The sequence below is a fragment of the Stegodyphus dumicola genome, chromosome X1, assembly GCF_044657685.1.
Source record: "Stegodyphus dumicola isolate Sdum_Otavi_A_Nest chromosome X1, ASM4465768v1".
NCBI classification, from domain to species: domain Eukaryota; kingdom Metazoa; phylum Arthropoda; class Arachnida; order Araneae; family Eresidae; genus Stegodyphus; species Stegodyphus dumicola.
Genome location: NC_140780.1, coordinates 76,933,058 through 76,947,386, shown reverse-complemented (window position 1 = coordinate 76,947,386; position 14,329 = coordinate 76,933,058). Strand labels below are relative to the sequence as shown.

Genomic DNA, 14,329 nt, shown 5'->3' with positions numbered 1-14,329 from the left:
AATTGCAACTTTACTTCACTATCAACATAACTTCACTATCAGTTTCTACAAATGTTAACTGTCGCATTTTCACTTTCTTCCACTTCTACTTCAGGCACTTGAGAATTAAAGCTTCTTTCCCATCTTTTTCTTCATCATTTTGTTCTCTTTCTTCAATCTTGTTAAATGTTTCATCCTTTATTTCTTAATCTTTCTTGGACACTTCACCAGCTACTTACTTCATTTCTTCATCCTTTGATTCTTCAGACACCACTATTTTGATTTTCACATCTTTTTATTTTGGCTCCAATTTTCTCTCTAAAATCCAGGATGTCGCTTTTAATCATCTTTTGCTTCACTATTCATGATTTAATGCCATATCTGGCAACCCTGCCTTCTCTTGCCATTTTCTGGCAACCCTAAACCTGCTTCGCGGGGAAGCTATCTTATCATGTGGTGGACATTTTGTAATAATATAATTCCATTTTTTTATCTCAGCAGCTTTTAGAGAGTAAAATTCCACAAAAGCCAATTCACCAGTCATACTATAAAAGCTAATACATCATTCCTTAAAGAAATGAAAACTGTTACTTGGTGTTGCATATGTTCCTTTTCAACATATTCCTCCAAAGTTCTCTGGATTTCATCTATGAATTTACTATTGTTTAGGCACACTGAAAAGAAAAATATTTTAATGTAAAACTACTATAATTGATGCAATCATCAATTTAAAAAAGCATCAGCAATTTAAAAAAAAATAGAAACACTTAGGTCCCAATCACGTTATCTTTTAGCTACGCTGGACTTGATGTCGAAAGGGGCAATTCTCAGAACCCGCACATTTCCAGGAAACCCAAGTATGCTAGGTTACCGTTTTCACTTACTACCAAGACTTGAACACCAAACAGCAATCGATTATTGCTCAGACTGGGATCATGTGATCCTTCAGAAGCAAAACCTTCGTCTGACTGGTTGATCTGTATGCAGGACAGAGCTCCAGCCGAGACATTTTCGGCGAAGTTTGAAAAAATCCCGCCTAGTCGCAACATCATTTCTCCATAGCTAGGCGGGACTTCGCTTCCAGCAGGGCTCTCTTTTCTAGGAATCCTCCCATTTAAACCAATGCTACCAGAATCTCAGTTCTCAGAAAAGTCCCGTCGAGCAGGGGCTGTCGCTACATGTGATAACCTCTTTAGAAATACTTATAAACTAGAATGAAGTGATTAAGTAATAAATATTTGCATTTTAAATATTCATTTAAATGGCCTCAGAATCATTCTAAAAATGTGTTGACATCCTCTGTAATGACTAAAATTTATTAAGGAATGTAGTTAATTATATTAAATAAAATATTTTATAATTAATTTTTTTCTGATGTTTCAGTTTGGAAAGATTTTAAAAAAACCTGAATGTAACTGACTATGTTGCTACTGGGTTGCCACGCTACCTGGAAAACCGGGAAAAGTCAGGGAATTTTAAAATTGACCAAAAAATTCAGGGAAAAGTCAGGGAATTTAAGTATTTTTGTCAAAATCTGGAAAAGTCAGGGAAGTTCATACAATGATCCCGCCAAAAAAAGCGATTTTTGCGCCGACGTCGGAAGAGATAACTTTTTTGACGAATTGCCTATCACGTGAGTGTCTGCTGGCATAGAGCCAATTTTCGCTGCTCCAATTTGATTGCCTTTTAGAAAGGCAAAGCAAGCAAGTTTCCCGCAACTTTTGGTTTCGAGTATTCTCGAGAATCGCATGTGCAGTGCATGAACTAAAGAAAGTACCTGTTCTCGTATAAAACAAAATGGGTTTAATCTTAGTATACGGTACCATGGAGGTTAGAATCAAAGAATATGTATTGTAAAGAAGGAAAACCTCTCTGCAACAGACGTGGCTCCGTTCCATCATAGAGGGAAACAGCTGTGCATGCGTGATATATCTGCCGCCAAAGCTGGAAACCGGTGTCGAAGTTCGAAGGTCACGTTATCAAGAGTTCATTAAATGAATATCCTTTAAAATTTCTTTAACCACTTGCGCTAAAAAGACGTGCCACGCACGTCGAGATGTTTTTGTCTCAAACTGCGAGCGACGTGAACACCACGTCGATAAGCATTTATCGCAAAAATGAAAATAACATGGTGCACACGTCGCCTAACAACGAGATTGTTTATTTCTCGAGTTACAGCTCTGGATTGCACTCGCAGATGCGGAGCGGCGTAACTGAGACACTTTACCACTTGCTATATTGTAGCGCACGGCACAAGAAAATATTTTTTGGCGCAAGTAAATTAATTCATAGGTTAGTAATTTTCAGGGGGGGGAGAACTACGAAAATCCGTTTTTAAAATTATTGCGAAAAATCCAAGAAGAAACGTCCTATGATAAAACGTTTCTTCTTGGATTTTTCGCAATAATTTAAAAACGGATTTTCGTAGCTTTCTTTTTGTCAAAGAACGTTTCTTCTTAACACGTTTCTCAATTTCCGGTACACATCGCGGAGAGGGAAATTCTGGCCGCCAGGTTCCGTCGCCAAATCCCTTGGCAAATTTTCCCTCCGCATTCTAGCGGCGTAATAGCATTTTACTTGTATGGAAAATTTTCTTCTTTACATAGACCAAAGAATTAGAGATTCTTTGCATAGACGTTTTTTGGTTAAAATAATCTCCATGTATGGATTTGGCGACATGATGATGCGCAGTAAACGGGTCATTTTGGTCTTGGCGACAACTTTCAAAATCGTGCCAAAGCCTTACCGTATACTAGAATTTTACCGCAAAATCTTTTAAAACTTTTCTTTTTAATAAATACCTTGCCATTTTGCAGTAAAATAAAAAATAGTAATCTGTCATCTAGGCTAACCATGTAATATAACTATATTCGCTAAAATATCGTTGACTATTCTAATTCAGTTTTTAAGTAATTATCTTTATTTTTGTTATTCGTATAATTTAATGATGCTTCTTCCCTCTAAATTTATTAATTATTAGTAAATAATATTTCTAAATTTCAGGAAATTTTCTCTGGCATAATCTTGAAATTAATTCTAGCAGTATGATGACATACCATCACGAAATTTAATGCACATATTTTTTTTCTTATGTATGCTGCGAACTAAATATAAAATACCTCAATTTATTATAATAGATTTCTTTGTTTCGTTTAGCTGCAGAATGTTTGCAAAAAAAGCCTTATTTTATTCCAGATTGGGAAGATTCTAATCTCAATCTTCAATGGAGAAAACAACAACTATTATAATTATATTTGTGTTTTCAAGTGTTAAGGTGCTTTTTAAGAACATACCTCACACAAATTAAATTTACCTAAAATCTAACCTAACTATTTAGCATTGCGTTGTGATTTATAAGGACCAGATTAGCCTCGTGTTGAACTGGTGATGATCATGAGTAATAATTAAACATACATTTGTTATCCAATGTATATATCTTAAATTTTATTAAGTTTCTTAAGTGGAAAAGTAAACAAAATTATCAAACAAAGTATACCAAGAATGATTAAGAATAAATGTCCTCTGGGATTTATTGAATAATTAAGTGAATTTGCTACACAATACAAGTAATACCATAATTTACCTCTTAGCATAGTCAACGTACATTACGCGGATAGACTGGAATTTTCTTGAAACGCACCTGGAAAACCTGGAAAAGTCAGGGAATTTCATTCTCCTGTTTGAGTGGCAACCCTGTTGCTAGAATTGTATTTTATAAAATAAAGCTTTTCAATATTACATTCCATTTTTCTTGAATTTCTAGTAACTTATTATTTGGACAGTAAACATATGTCCTTGTGTAAAAAAAAATTGTTTGAAATGTCTTTAACAGATATTATCTTTGGAAACATTATTGGATTTTATGCATTCACAGGAGTGTACAAAACACCATTTTATGTATGTAAAAAATATATAAAAGAGAATTAATTATTTTAAAATGTGTATTTGAATCATATTTTAGAAGCAATAATTATCAAAAACTGAATATGTATTATAACTTTATGTTTGTAGTGGCATGTTCATGTCTTTAGAGAATATATATGATTTCTTTGAGAAATGCACAGAATAAGTTCATATCTGCTTCACTGAATAGAAAATTCACCGTAAAATTTTAAAATTATATGGAATTAAAATTTAAACTAAAATATTAAAAATATGTATATATATCTGTATGCAGGTAAACAGCTTATCTGAGAAAGATAAACATTCTCCACAGCATCCGTCCAAGTAAATACATTCTGAGTGATCTTCAAAATTTATGAACAGTTTTGTTACTTTCCTAAACTGCTTGGCTGCCTCTTTGTTAAAAAGAGTTCAGCAGAAAAGTGGAGGATGAATTCTAAATTTCGATGTAATTCTAAACAAAACAATGTCTGCGTATTTTTCATTTACTAATTCCAACATCTGTTCCTTTTCACTTGCTGATAAGGCTTCACTTTTATACAGGATGATTCAGAATTCATCATCAATATTTGGTGGGGAGGTAGAGAATAGGAAAAGAAGGAGATTTCACATAGGAATGCATGGGCACATATGCCATGTAGTAGGGCAAAATGGCCCCAGTTCAATGATGGAAAGAACACATAAGAAGGAAGTAGTAAGAAAAAAACATTTATTATCTTACATGTAACATTTCTGTGCATCAGTTTTTACAGACTTACAAGAAGTGCTCGAACTTCTGACCGTGTGCTAGAATGCATCATTCACAACAGCATTGCATGGACAACCCGACCTTCTGGAATATGCCTGGCATTTACATGCATATCTGCAAGTTCATTCCATGTATACCAGTTGATATTACTTTTGCAAAGTCACCTAATCGAATGACTGGCTGGACATGTCAAACAGCTGTGCTTATGTATGGAAGTTGTGTACACACAGCGCCCTCTACTCCACCATGCGTTTGTCTGCACCCATGCTTTCCTATGTGAAATCTCCTTCTTTTCCTATTCCCTACCTCCCCACCAAATATTGATGATGAATTCTGAATCACCCTGTATTTTTATAATAAAATGCACAGTAGAAAACATGCTGACATCAATGCTTCACATTGTGCTTTAATTTGTTTAATTACAGTGCTTCTTTGCATTCATTGTATGATTTATTGAGATTTTATTAGCTGTTTTCAAGATCTTTCCAGTCTTGAACAGCTTCAGCAATGTTGCAATTATCCTTTTAGATCCAAAGTGACAGAAATCAGTTTCATACAAAATAAGACATCTACATTTCATTTGACAGCCATAGTAAGAATTTTAGACTGAATATTTTTCTCTGTTGCATCTTGATTCTCTTCTGTACAATTTGCATGAAAACTGGGAGGGATCGCATACTCAGCTCTGACGTACTTCAGATGGCATATTTAAACCAGTTCCACTGTATTCATTAAATTTGGTTAGTGCAAGATGGTAATTTTGAAATATTTTGATTTGAATAGCATGCTCAGTTACATTTGATGTATTTAAATCTTTGGCTAGTACATAAACAATGAGATAACTAAAAATTGTTTTTTAATTATTTTCTCATTTTTGCCATATTTACTGCATTACTGGATACAAAAATATGAATTTTACATTTAAATTTGTTTACAACTTTTTTAAGAGCATCAACAGCAGGGACAAGTAAATTTTCAGTTGTATGTAGTGTTAATGTGGTTCCAATAGTTTCTGCTAAATGTATCAGTTCACTTATATGGGATTAACTGTCTAGAATCATACACATTGTTTGATTATTTAAAGCATTATTTCATTTTTGTATTTGATCTTCATAAAAATTGTTTAATAATTTGCCACTTAAGCAGTACTCTTTTAGATAGGGGCTTATGTCCATTAATTTTATGAGATGAGACTTTAATAATGCAAAATACTGCATTTGTAGCATTAAAAAAATGACCAACTGGATTTAGATTTTTTGAGAAGATGGTGTTTTTACAACAGAGTATTAACTTATATACCCCATGTGTTTTGAATTTGTGCATTCATCATCAGATTTGTGTTTGAGTGTAAATGGTTAAGAAATTAGCCTACTTTCTTGCACTGTACTAGCATTGCTTGTTTAAACATTTCAAACAGTTTTACTCGGTAGAAAACTTCTTTTTTTTTAATTTAATCAGCAATTAAAATCTGTTTAAAAGCATTGCAGATTATGTTATTGTTTGACTTTTAACACATTTTCTGTCATTTAAAAGGAATGGGAATGAAACTGGTCTTAATTATTTTTTTAATCAGTAGATTAAAATCATGACTACCATGACACCTTGCATTATTTAGCAACTGAAAAGGTTTATGTGACCATTTCTCTTGGCCGAAAACTATCAAAGGAAAATCATTGTTACAGCATGCCAATTCCTGATAGTTTCCCTTCGATGACTAAAAAGTTTTTATTTTCATCTGTAGAAATTTAATAATTAATATTAACTTAATAGCTTTCTTTTCTGAATGAGCAGAATCATTTATATTTTCCACCATTTTTTTTTTTTTTTTAAGTTTCCGTAAGTGAAGTGTTTCATTTTTATTTAAGCATTTTCGATAAAGCATTGCAGTTTTTTGTTACAAAGCAGTACTCATTTAGAAGCACATAATGTTAAAAAAAATTCCTGCTGAATGAATGTAAATATGAAAATGAAGTGCTAGTTTGGAAATTTTAGAAAATTTTAAATTTCTACCCAGTGCTTTCAGAAAATTCACCATTGTTAATCAAAACTCTCTATTTAATAATATTTTGGATTATTTATAAAATATTAGCAGCTTTTTTCTGTCCTGTTGTGTATTTATACATGAGTAGATTCATATGTATTTTGCTGGGGAAAATTACTAATTAATAGTTAGAAAAATGAAAGGCTTCCATTCAGAGAACTCTTGTTAAGTGAGTGTACAGTGAAAAGCACTTTAAAGTCAGGAATTCTCGAAAAATGCATTGTGTTTTCCCAGAGCTGAACATGGATCTTCGATGAGCTAAACCGGTGTGATGCATTGGAACACAAAGAATATGTGGATCATGCTTAATAAAGGTTACTAGTCATTCAGCTTATTCCCAGTTATCCTATCCTAGTCAGGTGTCTTATTCTCTTTTTCTTGTATGGGTGCCAGACAGAGAAACCCAGAAGTTAAAGGAGTTAACATTAATTAAAAGTAAACTCAGGCTGACACAGGATATTTGGCATGCCAGATCAATATGATAATCATTGTGCCACTGAAGTACATGGGAAGTGTGTTAACTTTATTTAAGTTAGCATAATTATTGTCAGATTGATAAAACTGTAGTGTATATTCATGCTTTTTCAATGTTTTTATCAGTAACAGCAGTAGTACGTTTAAGCTTATCTTCAGTTGTAAATATCCCACCAGCGGTCAAATGATGAAGTTAGTTGAATACTGGTCATTCAAACCCTGGCAGTTTATCTTACCCCGATATCTATTTTTGTAATTTTATTCTTAAAAACAATTTACACCACTACTTGATTAATGATGTTTCATTCTAAGTATTTAAGGATCATATTTAGATGCAAGACAGAAAATGTTGTGAATTAAAAGTCAAGCATTTACTGAAAACTTAATAGAAATGCATAGCCTTGATTAACCTAAGATAGTAGACAACATAGAATGATACTGGTTTGTCAGTAATGGTTATAATGGCTGTAAGTAAGAATAGTAAATTGCTAACTTGCTTAGTTAATGGATGAAATTTCAGATAGCTGATACCTTTGTTGTTGAAAACTGGACAAGGCACCAGACTGATGTTTCACCAAATATATCATTCAAAAATTAAGTTCTTAATCGATATATCAAGTATTTCGCATTCTGTTGGCTGAATTCCTTCATTTGTTGTTCTACATCTGTAGTTTAACTTTTACAAAGAAAGAGATGTATACAAGTTGAGAAAGAGGCCTACTTCTACCCTCTTTTTTTATAGCCTTATTGATAATCAAAATCCTTCCTAGGCAATGTATAGCACCACTTCTTAAATTACTATCAACTACTAATTAGAATAAGATTTCGTATTACCGTAATTTTCAAAAGAAACACTGCAGCATTTACGTGTTTAAAACAAATTTTCAGCGGGTGCGCCGTTTCTACCCATGCGGCGCTTAAGGTGCACTGAAAAAATATTTCCTATGATATCATTGTGCGTAGTTTGAATGCCCTTGTTATTGTACATAGTTTGGATGACCTTATTATTGTACATAGATTGGTCCTGTTCCCACACAAAAGACCTCTACGAACTTTATTTTGTTTACATTCCTTCCCTTGAATGGACTTACGTGCCTTATTCACCCTAAACGGGATCTCAGAACAATAACATTCTTCCCTCTTTCAAATCAGCATTTTCATCAGTTTGAATAGTCTCTCTTCTCTGCCATTCGATGAATCTTCCAGGACCCATCCTCTCCCCACCCCTGCCTTTTCCATTGTAAATCTACTGCAGTTTTTTTTCAAAGGCGGACACCACCTGCATTGTAATAACGAATTCTGGCGTATTTCCCCTTCAGCATGAATCGATTTTTCTTGGAATTCTGCCAGACACATATCCCATCAGTTTGGGTACAAGTACTTGTTGGATACTTTTTAAGTAAGAAGGGAGTGGAAAGTTTTTGAAAATGGTACCTAAACAGCACAGAAGCTGTACTGCTGGTTTTAAGCTTAATGTAATTTCACGTGCTGAACAAATTAGAAATAAAGCAGCAGCTTGAGAGTTTGAAGTGGATGAGAGATGCACTCGACGTTAGAGAACTGAAAAAGAAGAACTTAAAAATATGCCACAACAGAAAAGAGCCAAAAGAAGTGGTACTGTAAGGTGGCCGAATCTAGAGGATGACCTTGCAAACTGGGTAAAGGAGCAACAAGGAAAGGGAATGGCAATTTGGATTGTAAAAATTTGCTTACAAGCCAAATTTATGGCAAAACAAATGAACATAAATGATTTCAAAGGAGGGCCTTGCTGAAAGAACGCCATTTACATGTGTGTTAGCTTGTGCCTCAAATGGTGACAAGCTAAAGCCAATGATCATTTTTAAAGGAACCCCATCTTGTGTTTGGCACGTTATAATCATCCTTGGTTTTGCGCCATAATCTCTCACTCACTTATTTTTAAAGGAAAAACTATTCCAAGGGGAGATTTTCCTAATGTTGAAATTATTTTTGCAAACTAGAATGGATGAATGTGCAAAACAATCATGAATGAGTGGCTACAAAAAGTTTGGCAGTGTCATAAGGGATCATTTTTCCAACCAAAAGGGTTATTGATAATGGATTCCATGTGTGCTCATTTACTTGAGTCAGTGAAAACCAGATGACAAAAACTGTCTACGACCGTAGCAATAATTAATGGTGGTTTGACAAAAATCTTACAACCATTAGATTTGTCAGGTAATAAATCCTTCAAAGCTGAAGTCCAAAAGTGGTGGGAGTGTTCGATGAGTGAAGGATTGCATACGTATACCAAAAGCGGAAAAATGCATAGAGCATCTTATGAAGAAGTTGCAAAGTGAGTAGGAAGTGCATGGAAATCAGTGAAAACATCGTCAATAATAGCAGCATTCAAAAAGCAAAAATTATATCCTCAGATAAAGAGACTGTAAACCAAGAGGATGAATGTGACGATCTGGAAGACTTGGACTTAGATCAGGATATACTAAATCTTTTTAATTCAGATAGTGAAGAATCAGATTTTGATGGCTTCATTTGATGTACAGTTTGCTGTAATTCCTTTGTAAGTAAAATTTAAAATTTTCTTTTGTCATCCAAATTTAATATCTCGTAGTTGCAACATTTTTTTATAACATAGTATGAGTATCACAAATATGGTTTTCTTTAGTGGGTATAAGTATATTCGAGAACATAAATATATTTTCAACATTTCTTACCTTTAATTTATTTTTGATTATACAGTCAAAAGTCTTTAATCCGGACACGTCGGGACTTCGACGATTCCGAATTATCGATTTTTCCGGATTATAGATCATAAGTTTAAATCTGGTAAGATGGCATGCAGAAATTATAAAATTAAAAATATGAAAGCGTAATTTATAAAATAATGAGCAATTATGATCTAAAGGGTATCAAAATTTACAAAAAAAGAAGCTTAATATTTATTTGTTTACTTTATTAAACATTTCTTTAAACGCGCGTATGCGTAAAGCATACCCTACGCATAGCCGGAATTACAAAATTGCAACCAGAAAACTATTTGATTTGTATTCGTGATATTTATAATGACGAGAAATTTGATTTAAATCATGTCAAAGACGGAGTACATCGAGATTAAATACTACATTTAATAAGGAATTATAAGCCGAATAAAATAAAAACATCTGCCCTAAAGATAACGATAGTGCTGACAGATCAACTTCCAGTTCATAGCGCGCCGCCACGTCTCCCCCCCCCCGCGCAGAGCAGCGTGAAATTGATAAACAGATGTCGGAACGGTTAGATAAACAAAGGATATGCCTTTATCCATTTTTATAGCAATTCGTTTTTTGTTTGATGGACATCGAAGCATACTTTCGTTTTCTAGATCCTTTGGGAGCTCCAGCATCGGAAATTCTATTTGACATCATCGAAAGTTCAAGTTTACTTTTATAAAATTGCTCTTACAGTCTGCAAAAAATAATAAGCCGGATCCAATTCGAAGATTAAGGAACAACGCAATCATCAACATTAACTGAAATAGATAATTATATAATTTTAGCTTATACCATCCGTTTTACATTAAACGCGCACGCAAAAACGTATTCTGCGCTTGCGCAGACACATATGCGCAGTCGTAAATGTCTTGCGTGCACGCGTAAAACGCCTATGCGCATGCGTCAACGCGGCGCATGCGCAGAAAGATTTTAGTTTTGAGGTCCGGATTATAGATCATTCCGGATTATGGGTGTCCGAATTAACGACTTTTGACTGTAGTTTCATATCATGCATTTTTATTAACTGATCTGTCATATATCAGGACATAGGTCAAGATTTTGCATCTATATGGTCCATGACGATGTCACATGTGATTTAATCTATTGCGGTGTTTATGCTGATGTGGCGTTTCTGCGTAATTTAAATTTTTTCCCCGCCGTTTTTTTCGAGTGCGGCCTTTCTTCCGGAAATTACAGTACTTATATATATGGAATTCATATAAAAGAGCATACATAATTTTGTTTTTGCATATACTCAAATATTGATCAAAACTGGATTTATTTCAGGTGTTTTCTTCGAATTGTGTATATCTCATAAAAAAGAGGTAAGTTCTGTGTCATTTGTCTTCTTGGAAGTTGTTCTTACCATATATATATATATATAATTTTACAGTTAAATATAGTGAAGTTATTTTTTTTCCCATTATGTATTACAGAATTCGGAAGTTGTAGAAATGAGTTGCGGATGGGCATATATGAATCTGTTTGATGATATGGGAAAACCTATTAATAGCAGGTATTAAACATTGTCATTTATCCTTTTTGAGGGGCTTTTATGATATGTTAAAATATGTTCACTAACATGATTGCATATGAAGAACAGATTAAACATGTTATAAACAAAAGAATGATATTGTTCCATTAATTCTGTAGAATAATATTCAGTGATCCAAAGTTAGAAAATTATATGTCAATAAAATTAGTACTGTCATTTAATAAGTCTAAAAATCAAAGAAATTTATAAAATATATCTTTCTTTCACATGTGAATTTGTAGGGCCAGAGTTTTGAAAGTGCACAATACTGTTCCTTTTGCGATCCACCACGAGACTTCTCATCCAGGTAAAAGAAATTTATATGTTTTTTGCACCAAATCAACTATGTATCACCTGCCTGAACTTCAGAATGTTATTTTGTAATTAATAGGCCTTTTTCTTTTGCATTAGAGAAGCTAATCTCAAATAGTTGCCATTGCCATAATACGTTGACTGATATCTGAGAATTGCATGGAAATGTGAATGGTTAATGAATTTCTGTAATTTCTGTGGTAGTTTTTTTGTATCATTTTCTATGTATCCTCATTTGAATTCTTGCAGAGCATCCAAGTGTGCTGAAGAAATTTAGAAACAGGAGAAAGCTTCCAAGATTGGTTGTTTCAATATTTAATCCAGAGCAAAGCCTTAATCATCAACTATGGTACACAGAATGCATTTTCTTAATAATTAGTAAATGTGTTTATTGCTTTTGTAAGTAAATATGGCTTATAACGTACGTGTGTACGCAACATATGGGAAGACTTCTGCCCTGTCGTTTTGCATTAGAAGTGTCTTTAATGAGGTGCTTGAGAATTAATTTTTTCATTGAAAACAATACAGTGTGTCAGCCATTATACATGTCCATTATAATCAACTCTGTGTTCAGATAGCCTGTATAACAATATTTATGCTCACTATATTGTCATATAACAGATTGTACTCAGTATATCAGTATATTTTAGCATGTCCCTTGGTCAGTAAATAATAATAATGATAAATAAAATAAAGTCACAAGAGCCCTGTGAATCAACAATCTCGATTAAACAATGTTTAAGCCAATATGTCAGCAACTTGTTCCTCTCCAAGTATCTGCTGTATAATAATTTATTTTTATAAAACTTTCTCTCATTTGAAAATGTGCACATTCACTAACTGCAATTAGCTCTGCTTCAGTTGTCAAAGTTGCAACAATTAACTGCCTTTAGCTAATCCATGATAAAGTTCCACCATTATACAATATCACATTATGTAATACCTTTAGTAAGAGAGTGTGCTGTGTATCTAAATGCATGTTTCACTTTGTCTTTCAAAGGGACTTTCAACATGAACTGAAAGAATGCCGACACGGTATCTGATCTTGTATCCAACATAAGGTACATTAAAGCTCTTAAAGTCTCTCTATCAGGAACATTTTTTTGGCTTATCTTCCTTTTTCTTTTCATTTGGACTATGCCTCAGGATGGGAACAGATACTGGTTTATAATCTTCCATCCCCAATTTTTGAAGAATTTTTCTTTCATAAGCTTGCTAACTACTTTTAATACAGAAGCTTATCTTCAAGATGCTTAATTTCAAGTCCAGGAATGCAAGTTTCATTGTGATTCTGAATTTCATCTTCAATTACCTGATGAATGTTTCAGATTCTTATAGATCTGTTGATGTGACAAAACCATCATCTACATATAAGCACAGAATTAGCTTTTTGCCATGTTTGTTTCCTGTATATAAGCTTAAATCAGCTTCAATTGTCTTAAAGCCAGACTGCAAAATAAGTCCTCAAAATATTTATTCCAGCAGCATGATGCCTTTTTTCAGGCAATGCAAATGGTGTTTTATCTTACAGACTTTTGTCAAAACTATCACGATATCCTTGCTACATGTATATGGATTCTTCAAGTCCATATAAGAATACTAAACAGACACAAACTGAGTAAGATTCATTTTCTTGTTACCTGCAATACTTAAAACTGAACAGAAAGTTCCCAGTTTTGTTACTGGGCTAAATATCTGATCATAATTAGCTCCATAATGTTGAGTAAAATATTTATGTAATAAATTTATGTACGCAGTATAATGTCATTTACTGATACATGTTTTGTGATGAGCGAACAATATTTATTTTATGCCCAAAATGTTAAATATTTCGTAAAGGCTACTTACTCAGTTTTTTTAAATTCCCAAGTAAATTACAAATACAAAGGTTGTGTGCAAATGGGTTAATTTAATGATTAGCCTAATGCACAAAAACCTTTAAGCAAAAAGTCTAGGCTTGAATCAATATATCCAGCAGAATTCCTTTTAAACTTATAAATTCATTTGCACAGCATAGCTTTAGCATCTTTTGTTTATTTTCTATGTTTCATTTTCCATCAGTGATATCATCTCTGAATCTATAACTTCATTGCAGTATACACCTTGTTTACTTTTGATTGCTTCTTAAGTACTAGGCTCTTCAGAATCAGCCATAAAATAAAAATTTCGTTATATATTTTCAAAATGCTTTGTTTTCTCAATTTAGCTATATTTCTTAAGTATCTTGACTGGGCATTATCTTCCAAATTAATATCTTCACATCCTTGTTCTTCAAAATCTTGCCCCAAGTACTCACTGTCATGAGTACAGGTGTGACAGTCCGTAGGTACTTTAGTCCTTCAGTTAAGCACTGTAGCAGATTTAGCATTACCCAGGGTGCATCACTTGGAGGCCTGCTACCTTACACCCCTCAGATTGGAGTCAAGGATTCAACTTGTTGCCCTCTGTGTCATCAGGGGGATATGGATGGTGATCACGTCAAGAACTGCCCGATTATTTTAAAGTTAATTACGGACAACTATATGGAGGCTAATTTTTATCCCTTGTTTTTACACTCATCATTTTATTGGGCTTCTCATCGACTAATGGCAGAAATGTTGAAGACA

General features: G+C 33.5%; 1 protein-coding gene across 5 annotated transcripts in view; it reads left to right on the top strand.

Annotated features, from left to right (window-relative positions):
* The window catches only part of LOC118190830 (nephrocystin-1-like), a 129,881-nt gene that overhangs the window by 85,029 nt on the left and 30,523 nt on the right, over window positions 1-14,329 (top strand). For all 5 annotated transcript variants that reach the window (XM_085808277.1, XM_085808278.1, XM_085808279.1 and 2 more), the window contains exons 14-17: window positions 11,165-11,202; window positions 11,314-11,393; window positions 11,654-11,718; window positions 11,973-12,072. In XM_085808277.1, coding sequence (XP_085664403.1) covers window positions 11,165-11,202; window positions 11,314-11,393; window positions 11,654-11,718; window positions 11,973-12,072 — 283 coding nt within the window. The remainder of the gene's footprint in view (window positions 1-11,164; window positions 11,203-11,313; window positions 11,394-11,653; window positions 11,719-11,972; window positions 12,073-14,329) is intronic.